General features: G+C 44.0%; 2 protein-coding genes and 1 pseudogene across 3 annotated transcripts in view; all 3 read left to right on the forward strand.

The window, feature by feature from the left end:
• Positions 1–21,584, forward strand: part of LOC146696522 (serine protease HTRA1-like) — a 31,700-nt pseudogene that overhangs the window by 3,550 nt on the left and 6,566 nt on the right. Inside the window, exons 2-3 of the transcript XR_014923073.1 lie at positions 14,942–15,041; positions 15,136–15,360. The product of XR_014923073.1 is annotated as a serine protease HTRA1-like (transcript). The remainder of the gene's footprint in view (positions 1–14,941; positions 15,042–15,135; positions 15,361–21,584) is intronic.
• On the forward strand, positions 1,784–9,414 carry LOC146696523 (uncharacterized). The gene is made up of 3 exons (XM_085474643.1): positions 1,784–2,058; positions 2,204–2,520; positions 9,044–9,414. Exons 1-3 carry the CDS (start codon positions 1,814–1,816, stop codon positions 9,397–9,399), a joined length of 918 nt encoding a protein of 305 aa, XP_085330769.1. The 5' UTR covers positions 1,784–1,813; the 3' UTR covers positions 9,400–9,414.
• Positions 6,898–7,929, forward strand: LOC146696524 (uncharacterized). The gene has a single exon (XM_085474642.1). It carries the CDS (start codon positions 7,042–7,044, stop codon positions 7,648–7,650), a length of 609 nt encoding a protein of 202 aa, XP_085330768.1. The 5' UTR covers positions 6,898–7,041; the 3' UTR covers positions 7,651–7,929.

Below are 21,584 nucleotides of genomic sequence, written 5' to 3' on the forward strand. Positions count from 1 at the left end.
TGTACAGACAGATACATTTAATAATCAAGACCAGGGGTGGAAGTAACGAATTACAAATACTCACGTTACTGTAATTAAGTAAATTTTTTGGGTACTTGTACTTTTACGAGTAATTTTTCAAGTGTGTAATTTTACTCATACTTGAGTACAACTTACACCATGTAATCTACTTCGCTACTTATAAAATCAAAAGTCACTACTGAGTACGCCCACAATTTGACTTAATATTCAAACCTTTCGTCTGCATTTTTGCAGCCAATAACGCCGTGCAATCGAGACCGCGCCAATTTAAGACGTAAGCAAAGAATAAACTCCGCTGCAGCAGCAGGCACAGGTGTCTAGAGGTGCTAAATGGTGGAGTATAAACTACTTTATAGACGGAAGATTTGGAGACAAAGAAGCCAAAATGGAGACAGAGGACAACACTGTCAATCATGAAAATGACGTAGAAAAGACGGAGGACGCGTGCCCGTGGCCGTACCTGGAGGAATTTTTCGTGTACAGAGGGAGAAAAGGAGACAGCGTCCAGATGCAGTGCAAACTTTGTTTGACCTCTACAGTCATTTCAGCTTACAAGACTTCAGTGTCTAATCTAAAAAAACACATTGAGGTAAGAGGTTTTACAACTATACGTGTATGATATTGCTTTCTTATTTTTCATGTGTGTTAAGGTTACTAGTTTGGCTAAGATATTGTCACCGCCATTGGTTAGCCTGATATTAAAATAAGACGGAGCTAGCTAATGTGCTTGTGTGTGCATGCATAATTGAGCTAAATTCGTAGGAATGTTTTAGCTTATTATTTGGATAACCACCGTCATTACAATAAATTAAACTTGTAGTCATTTAAAACTCACAGGCTTACAATCAGCTGCCCTATATTTTAAAAAAAACAACTAAAACTTGAACACAGTGCTGAGCTGCATCTCAAATTAATCTTCCAGCTCTCAGCTGACATGTACCAGAGCCCGATTGATGGATCAGTTGATCAGTATCATTGGCCTGATATAGGTCTATCATAGTGACATGGCTCTTAATCAGTAGGGTTATATGTTTCCCAATATGATATCTTTTTTTAAAGAACATAATGTGGATTGTTTTTATTTGTTAGCTGTATGGGCAGCATTTTTGTGTATGTGATCCCTTTTCTTAAATTAGATTTGCTAGATACACATATTTTGCTCTCTTAGTATTTTTAGGACCCGACTAATACTGAAAACTTTAGGGTGATACTGATAAAAAGGAGTTAAAAATTTAGATACTGATACATTGGTCGATACTCTTTTTACAGATAGTATACATATTACAGAACTTAGAATGTATACAGAAATTCATGTTTTTTGCAATGATCGTTCAAAATTGGTTTACACTTGTGAATAAATACAGCAATATATCTGCAAAATTTGACCAATTCACCACTCTTTTATACTATGCTCAACAATCAAAGATTAGCTCAAGTCTAGTTGAATAATGTTTTAAAAACGTGTTTTCCTTTAGTGTTAATCACAGTGATGTTATGAAGTAATGTATGAACCTGACGTATGATAATATTTATCTCTACAGAGGAAACATCCATCGAAGATTGAGCAGTACAATATCACTGTGGCATCAACATCTCGACAGCGAAAGACCACAGCCACACCAAACAAGCTCTCAGCAAATACGCAAGCCAAGTTACCAGACCTGATGTTGAGAACTGCAAACAAACATGTTCCACAAGCAACTGTTGACAAGCTTGTCATCAATTTCATCAGCGATGTGCATGTCACCTGCTAAACCTTGTGGCAACAACTGATGCTGCCCTAGCAGAGAGCATGAATGACACCTACAAGAGGCTCTCCCGTGCAACCTTTGCAAAATGCCAGGCCATTTGGAACAAAACTGGCCGATCTCATTTGGCTAATGAAGTGGTAGAGGACAAGTGTGAGCTACAGATCATTCGTCCCAATGCAACACGATGGAATTCAACCTACCTTGCCATTGAAAGGATAATACGCATCATTGATGAGAAGGGGGAAGATGCCATCAGGAGCATTTGTGAGGAGTTCAAGGTGAAAATGTGAGTAAAATTGGACACCTACCAATATGGTTTCAAATTTTGTGAATTTTCCTTAATGTATGGTTAAAAACGTGAGCAGACTCTTAATATTAAATCAGAAGATCCCTATTATAGTCATGGTGGGTTTTGTTGTTGTGTGTTACAGGTTGAGTCCTGCAGAAGTTGCATTCCTAAGGGAGTACTGTACCACCATGAAGCCACTGGTGAAAGCTTCAAACATCCTTCAGTCTGAGTCCACTTCCTTTATGGGATGGCTCCTGCCAGTAATCCAACAACTACTGTCCAAACTTAGCAGGCTGGAGACATCAAGCAAGACATGCGTGCCACTCATCAGAGCCCTGCAAAATGGCCTTCAAAAGCGTTTTGGAGCGATGATGGAGGATCCAGAGTTGGCTGCAGCTGCAGTCCTCTTACCCAAGTTCAAGACTTCCTGGACTGACAGAGCAGACGTAACAGAGGCTGGTAAGGATTCATGTGATCCCATCCATCCATCCATCCATTTTCATCCGCTTTGTCCGGGGCCGGGTCGCGGGGGCAGCAGCCTAAGCAAAGAGGCCCAGACCTCCCTCTCCCCAGCCACCTCCTCCAGCTTATCCGGGGGAATACCAAGGCGTTCCCAGGCCAGCCGAGAGATATAATCTCTCCAGCGTGTCCTGGGTCTGCCCCGGGGCCTCCTCCCGGTGGGACATGCCTGGAACACCTCACCCAGGAGGCGCCCAGGGGGCATCCTTGTCAGATGCCCGAACCACCTCAGCTGGCTCCTTTCGATGTGGAGCAGCAGCTGCTCTACTCTGAGCCCCTCCCGGATGGCCGAACTTCTCACCCTATCTCTAAGGGAGAGGCCAGCCACCCTTCGGAGGAAGCTCATTTCTGCCGCTTGTATCCGCGATCTCGTTCTTTCGGTCACTACCCACAGCTCGTGGCCATAGGTGAGGGTAGGGACGTAGATCGACCGGTAAATTGAGAGCTTCGCTTTTACACTCAGCTCCCTCTTCACCACGATGGACCGGTGCAGCGTCCGCATTACTGCAGCTGCAGCCCCAATCCGTCTGTCGATCTCCGGCTCCCTTCTCCCATCACTCGCGAACAAGACCCCGAGATACTTGAACTCCTCCACTTGGGGCAGGAACTCATCCCCGACCCGGAGTGGGCACTCCACCCTTTTCCGGCTGAGAACCATGGCCTCAGATTTGGAGGTGCTGATCCTCATTCCCGCTGCTTCACACTCGACTGCGAACCGCTCCAGTGCGAGCTGGAGGCCCTCACCCGATGAAGCCAACAGAACCACATCATCTGCAAAAATCAGAGATGAGATTCTGAGGCCACCAAAGCGAAAGCCCTCCGCCACTTGGCTGCGCCTAGAAATCCTGTCCATAAAAATTATGAACAGAACCGGAGACAAAGGGCAGCCCTGGCGGAGCCCATCACCCACCGGGAACGAGTCCGACTTATTGCCGGCAATGCGAACCAAGCTCTTGCAACGGTTGTATAGGGATCGAATGGCCCGTAGCAATGGGCCAGACACCCCATATTCCCGCAACACCTCCCACAGGACACCCCGAGGGACACGGTCGAATGCCTTCTCCAAGTCCACAAAACACATGTAGACTGGTTGGGCAAACTCCCATGCACCCTCAAGTATCCTGGAGAGGATAAAGAGCTGGTCCAGTGTTCCGCGACCAGGACGAAAACGGCATTGTTCCTCCTGTATCCGAGGTTCGACTAACGGACGAACTCTCCTTTCCAGCACCCTGGCATAGACTTTCCCAGGGAGGCTGAGGAGTGTGATCCCCCTGTAGTTGGAACACACCCTCCGGTCCCCTTTCTTGAAGATGGGGACCACCACCCCGGTCTGCCAGTCCACAGGTACTGCCCCTGATCTCCACGCAACATTGCAGAGGCGTGTCAACCAGGACAGCCCTACAACGTCCAGAGCCTTCAGGAACTCGGGGCGGACCTCATCAACACCAGGGGCTCTGCCACCAAGGAGTTGTTTAACTGCCTCAGTGACCTCGCCCCCGGAAATTGGCGGGTCATTCCCCTCATCCCCAGACTCTGCTTCCTCCTCGGAAGACGTGTCAGTGGGATTAAGGAGGTCCTCGAAGTATTCCTTCCACCGCCTGACAATTTTCTCAGTCGACGTCAGCAGCGCTCCGCCAGCACTATACACAGTGCAGGTAGAGCACCGCTTTCCCCTCCTGAGACGTCTGACGGTTTGCCAGAATCTCTTCGAGGCAGCCCGAAAGTCTTTTTCCATGGCCTCTCCGAACTCCTCCCACACCCGAGTTTTTGCTTCAGCCACTGCCCGAGCCGCATTCCGCTTGGCCTGTCGATACCTGTCGGCTGCCTCCGGAGTCCCACAGGCTAACCAAGCCCGATAGGACTCCTTCTTCAGCCTGGTGGCTCCCTTCACCTCTGGTGTCCACCATTTGGTTCGGGGATTACCACCACGGCAGGCACCAACCACCTTGCGGCCGCAGCTCAATGCAGCAGCTTCGGCAATGGAGACGCTGAACATGGTCCATTCGGACTCAATGTCCCCAGTCTCCCTCGGAATGCTGTTGAAGCTCTGCCGGAGGTGTGCGTTGAAGATCTCGTGGACTGGGGCCTCTGCTAGACGTTCCCAGCACACCCTCACTACGCGTTTAGGTGCACCAGGTCTGTCCAGCGTCTTCCCCCGCCACCTGATCCAACTCACCACCAAGTGGTGATCAGTTGACAGCTCAGCCCCTCTCTTTACCCGAGTGTCCAGAACATATGGTCGCAGGTAGAGCAGGGCGATATGGCCAAAAATATTTATCACGATATATATTTGAAAATTTGCGATAACGATATAACCGACGATATAATTGATGCGAGACAAAATACAACTCCACAACATTACTAGCGCAAAAAGACAACCTTCCATTTATTTTCACTTAAACAAGAAGCTGGTTTTTATGTACATTAAAGCTTTATAAAAATGTAACAGTGCAAATGCAAATTCCTTGCTGAAAGTTTAACCAAAAGGCATTTCCAGTAGAAATGGGCTGACATATCCTGAGCATAACCATGTATAATATCCACTGAAGTTAAAAAGAGGTGCTTTGCAACATTAAACTGCAGTGTGCAGTATGTATTTTTCAGACCATAAGGTGCACGGGATTATAAGGCACATTAAGCGAAACAAAGCAGTCAGATAAATCAAACTTTATTAAACTCATTCTTCTTGCTTCCTCCACTTCTGTACCATTGATTCATTAATGTTGAATTCTCTGGCAGCTGCTCTATTCCCATGTTGTTGCAGTCTATTAATGACTAACCTCATATTGTGGATGGATTATCTCAGTTGTTCTCCTGACTGAAGTTTGGTCCGTTTACAACATCCTGCCATGCGATTGCATTTGTCTCTAACCATGAAGAACCTTCACGTTAACTTTTATAAGTGGAAAAGTGTTAGTGTTCGTCCTCCAGCTTCACTGTTTATGTTATGCTAACATAGCTGTGTCGCTAGCGATCACGTAGCACATCATTATATACCAGCTAGCCCAACTTCAGTAACCCTACAAACGTCACTGCTGTTTAGTTTCCTGTCTTCATTTATGTTGGAAGTGATAGCAGAACTGTACGTTTGATTTTTTTCAGAAATCTCTCAGTCAAAACATGCTATATCATGCTTAGGTAACTAGCGAAACTAGCGAGCTAACTTCCGCTAGCTTCCTGCTAACGTCTAACTCCGTTAAATGTAATAACTTTAGTTTTCATGGATGCCTGGAAGTTAAACTTCATAGTTACACCTGGTAAAGCAGCAATGCTGATCGTTTTATTAAAGATGAAAGAATTTAGACAGTTTTTAACTCTAAGTGATGCTGCAGTGTTGTTTGACCTGAAGCATACGGAGTTTAGGACCCAGATTACTCCCAGATTTAAGAGCATCTTAGTCCGACAAATATGACAATAACAACGGCCGCTTGCATGTTCTGCAAAAAAATGTGCTTTGTCGTGTATCTGACGGACAAACACCAAACCAGTTCCACATCACGGAAGTTGCACCATTTTTACAAACCAATTCTGGTTCATCTGTTTCACTCAACAATCGGCCATGTGCGTATGAAAACAAAGGCACTGCGCATGCGCGTTTTACTCCCATTCTATCGCGATATTTCATTTTCCTATCGTTGCCTAACATTATACCGGTATTACCGTGAACGGTATAATATGGCCCAGCCCTAGTCGCAGGTCTGCTGATACGATTACAAAATCGATCATCGACCTACGGCCTAGAGCATCCTGGTGCCACGTGCACTTATGGACACTCTTATGTTCGAACAGGGTGTTCGTTATGGCCAAACTGTGATTAGCACAGAAGTCCAATAACAGAGCACCGCTCGGGTTCAGATCAGGGAGGCCGTTCCTCCCAATCACGCCCCTCCAGGTCTCGCTGTCGTCACCCACGTGAGCATTGAAGTCTCCCAGCAGGACAACAGAGTCTCCAGGTGGAGCACCCTCCAGCACCCCCCCCCCCCCCCCCCCCCCCCCCAGGGACTCTAAGAAGGCTGGGTACTCTGAACTGCCACTCGGCGCATAAGCGCAGATGACAATCAGGACCCGTTCCCCGACCCTAAGGCGCAGGGAACAAACCCTCTCGTCCACCGGGAAAAACCCCAACGTACCGGCAGCAAGCCGAGGGGATATTAGGATACCCACCCCAGCCCGCCGCCTCTCACCAGGGGCAACTCCAGACTGAGACAGAGTCCAGCCCCTCTCCAGGAGACTGGTTCCAGAGCCCAAGCCATGTGTAGAGGTGAGCCCGACTATATCTAGCCGGTACCTCTCAACCTCACGCACTTTGTCTTGAGCTCTCAGCGAAGGCGGTCGCACTTTCTCCTCTCCTCCTCACCCTTATCTTCCCTGCTTCGCCTCTATGTCCTTGTCTTGTCTTGTGTGAATTTACTTTCCCTGGAACAGTCTCTCACTGTCGTTCTCTAAACCTAAAAGAGAATTATGGATTTGATCAACTGGTCTCTGAGTGCTATTGACACCCTTTTCTCAACGAGAAGTCGGGGCTCGGGAGAGCCTGAGTGCCCTGGAGGGACTTTCCCTGCCGGTTACACGATGGACGGGTGGCAGAACTGGAGGACCGTGTGCCTGGCGGGACTGTCGATCGAGGACGCTGAAGATATCTACCTATTCGGAACCATGATAACAGGGTTCATGCTGATCGGCGTTGGCTTAGCCCTGGTTTATCAGAGAAATAAGAAAGCGGAACCGGCTGTTCAAACCCCCACAAGGCTGCCCGCTGGATTCGAAGCGACGGGACGAGGTGCGACCTCTCACAACGAACGTAATATGGTCAACACCTTGGAGACGTTTACAGCTGCTGTGAAGGCTCAAAACAACACCATTGAGCGTATGAGGGGAAACATCAGAGAGAGGCCTGCTCAAAATGAGACCCTTGAGCGACAGTTGGAAAACATCGCGGAACGGATCACTGCAGTTGTGAGGTCTCAGAATCAAAAGACTGACAACACCACGGAACAGAAGTTTGATACCATCATGGGGAGGCTCGCAGCTCTTCAACGGGAGATCGAGAGACCAGCCTCGGAGTGCTAGAATTCGAGCTGCTCACAAAGGAGAAATCAACAATATTCAACATTTGGACACCACGGCTCCAGCTGCAGGCCCAAGGCTGGAGCCCACCAAAACAACTCCCTGATAACGACTGTGTGATGACTATTCTTCCCGCCCCATGAAGGACACCTGGATTGGCTGGAGGACTGTTTACTTAGCCTGATAGGCCGAAGGACACTGTCTCAGCTAAACTATGGACACGCACACACACACACTTACACTGATAAGCACTCACTCATCCCCCTCCCTTTCCAACGTCTTCGGTGCTTGTGCCCTACCGGGGATGATAGCAGTCAACTGGACCAGCACAGATGCTGCAGGACCGGATGCGCTGTCTACGCCGGCTCTCTCTTACCCTTTACCCGCCCCTGTTGCTTGTCTCGTGTTTCTATGGTGTATTGATAGTCATGTGCTTTTGTGCTGAGGTGTTTTTTCTTTTATCAAACTGTTCTCCCACTAGGAGCTCAGTCTGAGTGGAGTTTTTTTTCTCCTCCTCTTACCTCATGTAGTGTATTTTTGTTGTTTTTTTCCTATCAGCCTACCTTCTGACATGTCTGCCCAATGTGATGTTTGTGTAAAGTTGGTCAGAAGGTTCCTTTGTGAGTGCGCATGCGCCATTAGCGTGCTGCCTGCTGTAACCCCTAATTTCCCTCGGGATGAATAAAGTATTCTGATTCTGATTCTGATAACTCAGGCTCCTTCCCCACCAGAGAGGTGACATTCCATGTCCCTATTGCCAGTCTTGGCAGCCGGGGGTCAGTCCGCCAGGGCCTCCGCTCCTGGCCGCCACCTGGCACACAATGCACCCGACCCCTATGGCGCCTCCTGCGGGTGGTGGGCCTGCGGGAGGATGGGCCCATGTCTCCTCTTCGGGCTGTGCCCGGCCGGGCCCCATGGACTAAGGCCCGGCCACCAGACGCTCGCCCTCGGGCACCCTCCCCGGGCCTGGCTCCAGGGCGGGGCCCCGGTAACCCTATCCCGGGCAGGGTAAACTGTTCCCCCGATGTCCTTTTCATAAGGGTCTTATGAATCGCTCTTTGTCTGGTCCCTCACCCAGGGCAAATTTGCCATGGGAGACCCTACCAGGGGGCAAAAGCCCCCAGACAACATAGCCCCTGGGATCCCTGTGACACACAAACCCCTCCACCACGATAAGGTAGCGATTCAAGGAGTGATCATGTGATCCCATTTTTGTGTATTTTTACATTTGAACACATGCTTAAGTGAGTATTTCACCTAATACATTGTAAGTTATTGATGGTCTGTCCTGAATACTAAACAATCCTTTTTGAGAATTTGCCGATTTTAAATTTGTGTTCAGGAATAATCACTGAAATTTAAATAACAAAATTGTGTTATCTACTTGCAATTACAGCCTTGACATACATCAAACAACATCTTGAAACGACAGAGCATGAGAGTGAGGATCAGCAAAGAGAGTCATCTGATGAAGATGAATTCTTCTCCAGACCAATCTCCAGAAGGCTGCAAAGTGCAGTTGAGCTTGATGGTTATCTTGCTTGTGCCACAGACACCATGGAGCTGCTGCACTCCTTCTCAGCCATCAAAAACCTCTCTCTTAAACTGAACACAGCTCTGCCTGCTTCTGCTGCGTGTGAACGACTTTTTAGCTGTGCTGGTCTACTCTTCACTGCCAAACGAAGTCGGATTACCTCTGTTAATTTAGAAAACCAGCTCTTGCTGAAACTGAACAAAAGGTTCAGAAAGTAAAGTGTGAAAGAAATGCTAAGAGATTAAGACACTTACCTGCCTGTTGTTCAGTGTATGGGGAATAGTTTAAATGGTTCTACGCATGTTCAGAAACATTTTTGTCATTGTTTTAACAAACAAAATTCCTTCTTTTATATCTACATTTATTTACAAAACAAGTTACCTTTCTATACCTTGTTCATCTGAAAAATGTGCTTTGAACATAAATATTTATACTGGTGAATCGAGTTGAATGCCTGCTATTGACAACAGAATAAAACATCAGTCTGTTAAAAAGTAATTAATACTCTGAGTAGTTTTTGAGAACAGTACTTTGTACTTTTACTCAAGTATTTTTTTAACACCAGTACTTTTACTTGTAATTGAGTACAATTTAACCAGTGTAACAGTACTTGTACTTGAGTACAAATTTTGAGTACTCTTTCCACCTCTGATCAAGACAATTATGTTGTATTACATTACAGTGATTTAACGTTAATTTACATTCAAAATGTGAAGTCAAAGTCTATTTACGTAACTTTAATGATATTCTAGAAGAACAGAACATTACTGTAAAATGCACAGTAAAATACCTTCATATTAGGGTTTTTTCCTATCCTACGGTCGCAGCCATACCCGCGACCTTGTTGTTGTTAGCTCACATTCATTGGCCAAAGCTTAGCGTCATGTTATTTATATTTATTCAAAATAATATGATTCTTACGCAATCTAAACATGTATATGTTAGCACACTGGATGACTTCTGTTGTTATATTTCCAGCATCAGGACTGATCTAGCCTTAAGCTACCGTTTATCTTATTAAAATCTTTATTTAGACTCTCCAGAATGCTCCAATACAAAACAGACTAATGTAGCTTGTCAACCACACTTAAAATACATATCTGGAAATTTAGGTTTGGATTTATGTAATTTCTGTGGAGTGAGGTGAGCTGATAAAGGCAAGTCTGCATTTGGAATTAACTGTAGCTGACAAACTATTATAGCATAAATCTGACCCGAAGTGTTCATAAGTATATATATTCACTCTTGATTTTTGCAAAGCTGGCTTTGGACTCTGATTCTGTAACACAGATCATGCTTTAGAAATACATTTTGCCCTGTATTGTGATGAACAAGTCTCTGCATCAGTTATCCGATTGTTCAGTGATGACGCGTCTAATCCTACTTCCGGGTTTAAAGTAGTCTGCGTTTAATACGGCTTTTTTGTTGTTAACATGTTTAATGTTATGTATTTTCTTCTATTTGATCTCAAAAAGCTCCTAAAACAGTCAGTGATCCCTGTTGACCTCCCTCGGCTTTTATTACCACTAATCATTTATTTAAGCTCAGTTTTTAAAACCTTAGGATGTAACTACAGCCCAGCCCATGCAGCAGTATATGAATAACTAACCACGTATTGTGGATGGATTATCTCAGTTGTTCTCCTGGCTGAAGTTTGGTCCTTTTACAGCATCCTGCCATGCGATTACATTTGTTCCTGACCACCGACAACACTCACGTTAACTTTTATCGAGTGGAAAAAAAGTTAGCTTGTTTATATTATGCTAACATAGCTGTGTCGCTAGCGGTCACATAGCACATCATTATATACCAGCTAGCCCAACTTCAGTAACCCTACAAACGTCACTGCACACAGAAGTTTTCTGTCTTCATTTATGCTGGAAGTGATAACAGAGTTATACGTTTTAATTTGTTTCCAAAACCCCGCAGTCAGGACATGCTATATTGTATTTAGATAGAAGCTAGCGAGCTAACTCCCTGCTAACTTCTAACTCCGTTAAATGTCATAAATTCCGTTTTCATGGATGCCTGGATGTTAAACTCAATTGTTACACCTGGTAGAGCAGAACGCTGATCATTTTATTAAAGATGAAAGACTTTAAACAGTTTTTCAACTCTCAGTAATGCCATAGTGATCGTTTGATATATGGACCTGCAGCGGAGTTTAGACCCAGACACGGCTAGTGACGTCAGACTGAACAATCGGATAGCAATTTGAGGGCCTGTGCTTGCTCTAAAAAAGATCACAATGCTTGTTGGGGAGATTGCATTTGCTCTTCAATTGTTCAAAGGACACAAAATGTCCATTTTCATAACAGTCTTCCACATACTGAATCCCCTTTCATTGCCATATATCCACAGTCTTCATCAGATGTACGAGTTCATTTAGTCTCAGAGAAATTTTTGAAGACAGTCCAAGTTTTCAGTCCAAGAGTTCTGTGACCTTTGCACCAGATTTTAACCAAATATCACATAAATGGCTAACCAGTTGTCACTTTAGACTCACTGACTAACATTACATTGTATGTGTTTGGACTGTGGGAGGAGGCTAGACAACCTGTGGAGAGTCTCAGGCTCAGGGAGAACATCCAAACTCCACGCAGAAAGGTCATACAGCTACTAGGTCCTGGGCATAACCGTTCCAAGAAGGAATCCTCAGCCTCACAATATCTCTTAGAGTCAGTAATTCCACTGATTGGTGGAGCTTCTCTTTTTGGGAAGTGACATTGCTAACTACTGCACCTCCGTGCTGCCTATAAGTCCCATTAATACAACCTATAGGTGGCACATGACGTTGATGACAACATTATCAAATGAATGTAACTAATTTTGTATTTAATAAGAATTGAAACTACTAGTTGAAGAATTTTCTGCAAGGTTTTTTTGCAACAACAAATGTGGCCCCCTACTGGCCATTATAAAGAAAGCAGGTTTAAGTCAATTGTACTTTGGTTTCAGACTTCAGACCTCAAAGTTACATCCATCTTTTCTATACAGTCTATGCCTTCTCTTTTGCTCTAATCATTAATATAAAATGCCAAATATGCCACTTGATCATAAACACAGATTAGGGACTAGTACTAGGATTTAGCTAATATATTAAATTGAATATTCTGATAGTAACTAGCACTTGGGTAAAGTAAAATGTGAAGTGAATTTAAAGTTTATATCAGAAATTGCTGATAACCTCACTGCTAGCAGTCTACATAAGATAAAATGAGGACAGTGCTGCCCTATGACTTGCAGATAACAGTGTGTATGTCGGGAGTCCTGTCGTTACATTTCATCACCTTCCTCTGCTGTAAACAAGGTGATCAGGAAACAGACAGGCGAGAAATGTTGGGATATTTACGGCTGCTATTTCTGTTGATACAAGATGAAGATTGTGTGTGTGTATGTGAGAGAGAGAGAAAGAGCATAAACTAAACAGAAAGTGCTCAGTTGACTCTTGAACTATTTGTGTTCCTTACTGGCTGTGTGCAGAATACCAGGTAATATGGGCGTTATTTACAGAGGAGCATATCTTCAGTGGCTTATAAAACACCTTAAGTTACATGAATAAAACATGACTGAAACTGGAGGATGGAATCACATCCCTTCAAGCTACTTTGTCATTTGATGTTTTGCTGATAATGACTACAATAGAGAGTGCCATCTAAAACATCATTCAGTTGGGTTGAGATTTGTAATTGCTTAGGTCATAGCATGTGAGTGACGGATGAGGTCTTTGCAGTGATTTGCTGCAATCTTGTAAAACTATGCCAGCATAATGGCCCCAACACTATGGATCCAAATTTCTAGATGGAAGCTATTTTAAATTTACATTGTTTTCATTTTCATTTGTATATTTCAGGTCTAACAAAAGGTTAAACTACTTCATCAGTAGGGCTGCGCGATATGATGAAATATATTGGATACACTGTTTATTTAATTTTTTTCATTGTTTGGATGGTCATCACATGGATGCAGGCACAGAGAATACCAGCATAGCCATTAAAGATGAGGCAGAAACAGGTAGCTCCAAACAGAAGGACCAGTCAAAACAAATCAAGGACCTTATTCCTAAACTAGTCCCCACCGCAGAGTCAAACATGACAAACCTCTTCTACCACATACGCAAAAATCACACGAAAGAGTATGGAGAGAGTTTACGGATGAGACGCAAAAGAAGAGCCGTCAGGTGCTCAAAATAAACCTTACACTCAAACATTAGAACAGGCTTTTTCCCGCAGCACACCATGTAATAAATACTCAAAAAGAAAACTGCGGAAGTTACAACTTATATTTAACAATGCATAGTTTCATGCATCGGTCAAAACACTCGACTCTAGGTACACAATGTCCAGCTGAAAACACTTCACACAAGTTGAGCTGCCCGAGAGTGGCAGAATTTACAGAAAAAGCACTATTTTGCCATATACATCGTTGTTGGGATGAGAAATGTCTTTCATCGGGATATGAGATTCTGGTTATATCACACAGCCCTATTCATCAGGTAATGCATGTAATTTTCACTTTACAACTTTTTTGAAGTGCCTAAGAACAATTCCTGCTAAAAACAAAACAAAATATAATTTACTGGGCGCAGGTTTCGCTCACTGGGATGAGCAGGAGACCATATGCCGCACGGCTGAGAGCAGCTGGTTCGAGTCCGACCCCCCATGTCTTTGCTCCGCTTTCCTGTTAGCCTTCACCATCCCTATCAAAAACAAATCCATAAAAAGGCCCCAAAAAGTTTAACAAACATAATTTACGGTATAAATTCTTAATAGAAATGTTGAATTTAATGTGTGATGACAATATGAAAATTTAATAGCAGATTAGCATCAAACGCTGTATTCATTTGATGGAAGATGGAGGGACATGCAAGCTGGCAATGCTGTGTGTCCTTTGTGTAATTGAGAGGATACTGAAAGCTACAAATTTATCCTGTCAATGCAGAGCTCACTCTTGATTTGTTGGAAGAGCTTTCAGAGGCAGAAATAGTTGGCATTTTGCCAAAGTAGCTTTTGGCAAAAACACAGACTGTCATTTGCATTTAAGACCATTTCTGCACAGACAAGTTTGTTTGTGCAAACGAACACGGCGTCAGCTCAAGAACCTGGCAGCTTCAGACCAACAAGTTTGTTTACCGAGCTAAGGAGAACTTGGGAGATATTGCCCCCAAGTGAGGAAAATACTGTTTTCCAAAGCAGGGTAAATTCCATTTCCTTTCATGAGCACTCAAGCATCAGACTTATTTCATGTCAGATTAATGGGAAGCTTCTAATCTATACTAGCAAAAACATATGGGTGGGTATTGTGTGTGCTTTTGTATAAACCAATGAAGATGTTTGTGTTTGCAGTAAGCCTGTGATCCCACTAATATTAAAAACCATACAAGCTCTGAGTGGAGTAATAATGTGCCAGTACTTGCCTGATAAGTATTCTGTAAGTCTGATAAGGAAAGAATTGTAAATGAAACTATTATCTTCATGTCACATGATACACAGATTCAGAGACACGCAAAGCAAAAGTGTTGATATAAATGTTTGAATGTAATGAACTGAACCTAGTAATAACTAGGTTCGACCAAACATTAACAGAAGCTGAAGATGTTTGTTGCTTCCAGCTCTTTGTATGAGTCTTTTTACAGCCCCACTTTCTTTTAAACGATACATGACTGTTTTGGAAATAAAGTCTGTTTAAGTTTTAAGATTTCATTTTTCTATTAAAGAAATTTTTTTGAAAACTTTTATGCCTTTTCTTTTATACTAAAAGGGGCACAGCATCCGGGAAGTATACGCTACAAGTTTAACTTCATTGCAGATGTGGTGGATAAGATTGTCCCAGCTGTGGTACACCTGGAGCTTTTTCAAAGGTAAACCAAACCAAAGCAGAAAAATGAAGTAGCATTTCAAAATGCTCTTTTAGATGCAAAATGACCTTTGCTATTAATCTTTTTTTACTGCCAGAGTGCCATTTTCCAGTGAGGAGGTCTCTGTGTCGAGTGGCTCTGGGTTTATAGTGTCAGAGGATGGCTGGATTGTCACAAATGCTCACGTGCTTACCAACAAACAGCGGATAAAAGTTGAGTTGAAAAGTGGCGTACATTATGAAGCTGCGGTCAGGGATGTGGATCAGAAGATGGACATCGCTCTCATCAAAATCGATCCAGATGTGAGTGTCCTGCTGTTTTTGTGGGGCTCCCCAAGGGTTTAAGGCAAAATCAGTGGTGCGTTTCATCTTGCTGAGTAGCTTGTCATCAGAGGCTAACATCAAAGTGTATTAATCCTGCACACAAAGCAGTGAGAAATCCAGGGAGAGAGTCATCAAGGGCCTTTGCCTACCAAAATTAGACTCTGTTCCTTAACATGGCCAATTTGCAGACTGAATTCCTTTGGGGTGCTATTTGTTCATGTATCATGAATTCAAAGCCCCAGCTATTTTTTGTGTGTATACTTACAAGAGCGGTTTTGAATAAAACATGTTCCAACTTAGACTTGCTCATACAGAACTGGCTGCTTTGTATGGTAGCAGGTGCTCTATTCCCAACCACTTCAGTCAGACGGCACTCAGTGTGAAGCACGTGATTAACATCTTTAGGGCTGATCTGAATACAGGAACACCTCAAGATCAGCAGAAGTTAACCAGAAGCATCACTGGATTTAACTGCTTTAAAGCTGAAGGAGTTTTCTCTTTTTAAAAACCTGGGAGTGGTGACAGTTGTACAATGCTTTAACACTCTGTGATACATTCTTTGCATAAGGGGTTCTAAAGCTTGCCTAAAAGGCATATTTGTTGTGACATAAGAGCCCATACCCCGGGAGGTGCAGCTATAAATTAAATGAAGCATTACAATTCCCACTAGAGATAAATGGCGTGAGCCTGGCAAAGGAGGAACCAGGCAGAGTCAAGCTGAAGCATTTTTTCGTTTGGTGTACAACTAAATGTTTTTGTATTAAAAAATGCACTTTAAACACTCATTTCCACCGTAGGGCTTTGGCAACCTTTTCCAACCAGTGACAGTTAACCTTCATCAACATCAACAGAAATCTCAACAGAAAAAGAAAAAAACTGCTAATAATAATGTTTGAACAAGTGAGTGACTGGAACAAGTTATGCAGTGGAAGATTTTCTAAAATTCAGCAACATGATTTTTGCTTGCAGGACTAGTTTTGAGAGACCATAAACAGCTGGTCTCTGAATGAGTTGAATTTCACAGAGGAAGGATCGTTTCACCAATGGAAACCTTACAAAAAAGTATAACAGTTTTATTACTGGTTTATCTCAGGTTTAGTGGGCAACTCATATCTTCTGAGGCTATTGCAGAAGCTAGCATTAGAATCTGCCATGGTCCATTTGCTGTGTCTCCTTCACGGTTTCTTGCCGGACCCATACTTAAACTCCTGCTCGGAGGTGCTGATTCTCATTCCTGCTACTTCTCAGCAATGAACTGTTCCACTGCAAGCTGGAGGCCACCACCTGGTAAAGCCAACATAAACACAAAAAGCAGAGACAAAATCCACCTACAAATTCTGTCTATAAAAGTTACAAACAGAATTTGTGTCAAAGGGCAGCCCCAGCAAAGTCCAACAGCCACTAGAAACAAGTCCAACTCATTGTCGTCAATGCAACCAAGTTCTCACTTCCATAGAGTCCTTTTTTTTTTGTGTCCCGTTTGGATCTTTAGCCATCAGAATAGTTGTCTTAAGGCCAAGAAAGATGCCAAGTGGATTTATTTTACCAAGTGGATCATCATGGCCTTGCCATATTGGTCCATTTGATTGACCTTTATTATAATTATGAATTGATTTTATTTTCGGTTGCTACAAACGGGACAGACATGACTGGGGGATAGGACAAGGAGAAAGAATGAAAGAAAGAGAGGGAGAGAAAGAAAACCAAAGGGGAGAAGAGACGGTGAGAAAGGGGGGAAGAAAGAAAGAAAAACAAACAAAAACACCTGGATCACCTGTATGGAGAAAAAAAACAGAAGAGAAAGCAAACAAAAAAAGAACAACATAATAAAAAACAGCACCATCACAATAAACTAGCTAGCAGTAGATAACAGTAGATACTAAATATTAAACGATATTGTGCAGCACGCAAGATAGACAGCGCACAATGTGCTTTGAGGCAGCAGCCAAGAAAGGTGTAGTCCGCGTCTGTGAACACCCGTGTGTACACCTGTGTGCACACCTGTGTGGATCAGCATGCTTGTATTCCAAAGCTTTCTCCGCCCCAGATATCCAGAGGCTCCAGAGTACAAGGACCCGAGGAGGACCACCAAAAGGGGGGGAACCGTGCCACCCTCCTGGGAAGAGCTGAGTAGAGCCCCAAACGAGAGGTCACCCAGCAGCTACGGAGCAGAGGCCAGAGGGGGTTGCAGTGGCGTGCTCGCGGGCTCTGCCGGCAGCCAGCTGTGCCAGAGAGGACCGAGCTTCAGGCCCAGAGGCCAGAGGCCTGAGGGCATCCCACCCCCCGGAAGGGGCCCAACCGGGCCACAGGCGCCAGGCCCCGCCAATCGGCCACCAGGAGTGAGCCGGTACATACATGAGCGCCCAGCCCGAGACGACAAGGACCACCAACACACCAACGTGTGAGGGCATCAGCCACCGGCAGGGAGTGTGGTGAGGGGAGATAGGCCTCCGTACTTTGGAGGGCCTGAGATGTACCCAGAGAGACCCAACCTGACATATAGACAAAGACGAACAGGTGCACGCGGTCACAGTCCATATTTTCAAAGTGCCTCCAATAGGATCCCCCAAGGGATGATGTCAAACACCTTCTCCAAGTCCACAAATAACATGCAGACTGGTTGGGCAAATTCTCCACTCGAATATCTCAAGAGGATAAAAGCCAGGACAAAAAACACATTGTTCCTCTTGAATCTAGGTTTGACTAATGAACAGACTCTCCTCAGTAGTACCCTAGTGTAGACCTGTCCAGAGACCCTAAGTAGTGTGAGCTGTCAATATTTAGAGGACACCCCTCTACTCAAAGATGGGAATCATCACCCTAGTCTACTAATACAAAGGCATTGGCACAGATCTCCACATGATGTTGCATAGGCGTGGCACCAAGACAGCCCTACAACACCCAGGATCTTTGGGAATTCAGGGCAAATCTCATACATGCCAGGGGCATTGGCATCAAAGACCTGTTTAACTGCCAAAGTGACCTCACCCCCCAGTGGTGGGTGAGTCACCCCGCTCATCTCCATACTCTGCTTCCTCTATGAAAGGCATGTCAGTGGGATTGGGGAGATAATCAAAAATATTCCTTCCACTGCAGCATCCTGTCAAAGTTCAGCAGGAAGTAGGTACTTGTGATCTTGCTAGACGCGCCGAATGAATCCTCACTATATTTGGGTTCCCCCCCAAACTCATCACCAGGTGGTGATCAATTTAAAGATCAGCTTCTCTCTTCACCTGAGCATCCAGAACACCCAACTATAGATCTGATATATAGGGTGGGCCATTTATATGGATACACCGTAATAACAAGGGAATAGTTGGTGATATTAAAGTCCTGTTTGTGGCACATTAGTATATGTGCGGGGGCAAACTCCTCAAGATGGGTGGTGACCATGGTGGCCATTTAGAATTTGGCCATCTTGGATACAACTTTTGTTTTTTCAATAGGAAGAGGGCCATGTGACACATCAAACTTATTGGTAATGTCACAAGAAAAACAATGTTGTGCTTGGTCTCAACGTAACTTTATTATTTCATGAGTTATTTACAAGTTTCTGACCACTTATTAAATGTGTTCAATGTACTGCCCATTGTGTTGGATTGTCAATGCAACCCTCTTCTCCCACTCTTCACACACTGATAGCAACACCGCAGATGACCCCAAAGATAAAAGTCTAAGGGGGTCAGATAGGGAGACCTTTGGGGCCATTCAACTGGCCCACGATGACTAATCCACTTTCCAGGAAACTGTTCATCTAGGAATGCTCAGACATGGCACCCATATTGTGGTGGTGCACCATCTTGCTGGAAAAACTCAGGGAACGTGCCAGCTTCAATGCACAAAGAGGGAAACACATCATCATGTAGCAATTTCAAATACCCAGTGGCCTTGAGGTTTCCATTGATGAAGAATAGACACACTATCGTTGTACCCCATATACCACACCAAACCATCACTTTTGTTGTTCCAACAGTCTTGGAGGGATCCATCCAATGTGGGTTCGTGTCAGACCAATAGTGGTAGTTTTGTTTGTTAACTTCACCATTCACATAAAAGTTTGCCTCATCACTGAACAAAATCTTCTGCGTGAACTGAGGGTCCTGTTCCAATTTTTGTTTTGCCCATTCTGCAAATTCTGTGCGCCGATCTGGGTCATCCTCGTTGAGATGCTGCAGTAGCTAGAGTTTGTAAGGGTGCCATTTGTGAGTTGCTAACATCCGCCGAAGGGATGTTCGACTAATGCCACTCTCCAGTGACATGCGGCGAGTGATACGCTGTGGGCTCTTGCTGAATGAAGCTAGGACAGCCACTGATTTTCCTTCATTAGTGAAAGTTTTCTTGCGTCCACATTTTGGCAAATCCAACACTGAACCAGCAAGCAGTTTGCTAACTGTAGCATGGGAGATGGGTGGTCTTGTAGGGAGTCTTGCATTGAAATCTGCTGCAATGACCCGGTTACTGCGTTCACCAGATATCAACACGATTTCGATCCACTCCTCACGTGTTAACCTCTTTGACATGTCAATGGCTGTGAACAAAGAGAAACTTGTAAATAACTCATGAAAGAATAATGTTACATTGAAACCAAGCATACCATTGTTTTTCTTGTGACATTACCAACAAGTTTGATGTGTCACATGGCCCTCTTCCTGTTGAAAAAACATAAGTTGTATCCAAGATGGCCGACTTCTAAACGGCCACCATGGTCACCACCCATCTTGAGGAGTTTGCCCCCTGTATAGGAATTTCTTTTATTTATGTATTAATCACATTATTTTATTTTATAATGCCTTGGTGCCACTGGATTTAAACATGTTCCACACTCACACTATAAGACAAATGGTGGGGGTGTAGTAAGGAAGTTGGGGGAAGCAGACCACTCCACAGGAAGAGTATTTTGTCTCTTCGAGGACTCTGGGAGGTAGCAAGGGAGTGTGAACCCTAAGGTGTGAAACAGCTGTGTACTGCCTTTTGTTCCTGAAGAAGGTATTTAATAACAGATATGATTCAATGCAGAGAGGTCTGTTAATACATAGTGAGTGAGAAAGGTGACTCGAAAGGAAAAACTCAATGCATCATGGGAATCCCCCGGCAGCCTACGTCTATTGCAGCATAACTAAGGGAGGATTCAGGATCACCTGGTCCAGCCCTAACTATATGCTTTAGCAAAAAGGAAAGTTTTAAGCCTAATCTTGAAAGTAGAGATAGTGTCTGTCTCCCGAATCCAAACTGGAAGCTGGTTCCACAGAAGAGGGGCCTGAAAACTGAAGGCTCTGCCTCCCATTCTACTTTTAAATACTCTAGGAACAACAAGTAGGCCTGCAGAGTGAGAGCGAAGTGCTCTAATAGGGTGATATGGTACTACAAGGTCATTAAGATAAGATGGGGCCTGATTATTTAAGACCTTGTATGTGAGGAGCAGGATTTTGAATTCAATTCTGGATTTAACAGGAAGCCAATGAAGGGAAGCCAAAACAGGAGAAATATGCTCTCTCTTTCTAGTCCCTGTCAGTACTCTTGCTGCAGCATTTTGGATTAGCTGAAGGCTTTTCAGTGAGTTTTTTGGACATCCTGATAATAATGAATTACAGTAGTCCAGCCTGGAAGTAATAAATGCATGAACTAGTTTTTCAGCGTCACTCTGAGACAGGATATTTCTAATTTTAGAGATGTTGCGCAAATGGAGTCTTACATATTTGTTTAATATGTGCTTTGAAGGACATGTCCTGGTCAAAAATGACTCCAAGGTTCCTCACAGTGTTACTGGAGGCCAAGGTAATGCCATCCAGAGTAAGAATCTGGTTAGATACCATATTTCTAAGATTTTCAGGGCCGAGTACAATAACCTCAGTTTTATCTGAATTAAGAAGCAGAAAGTTAGCGGCCATCCAGGTCTTTATGTCTTTAAGACATTCCTGCAGTTTAACTAATTGGTGTGTGTTATCTGGCTTCATGGACAGATAGAGCTGGGTGTCATCGGCATAGCAGTGAAAATGTATGCTATGTCTTCTAATGATGCTGCCTAAGGGAAGCATGTATAATGTAAACAGAATTGGTCCTAGCACTGAACCCTGTGGAACTCCATAATTAACCTCAGTGTGTGAAGAGGACTCTCCATTTACATGCACAAATTGGAGTCTATTAGATAGATATGATACAAACCACTGCAGTGCAGTACCTGTAATACCTACAGCATGTTCTAATCGCTCTAATAGGATATTAT

Source organism: Copadichromis virginalis, linkage group LG12 (assembly GCF_057382275.1).
Source record: "Copadichromis virginalis isolate Kocher_CV1m ecotype Utaka linkage group LG12, C_Virginalis_male_GT1.1, whole genome shotgun sequence".
In the NCBI taxonomy this organism is placed as follows: Eukaryota; Metazoa; Chordata; class Actinopteri; order Cichliformes; family Cichlidae; genus Copadichromis; species Copadichromis virginalis.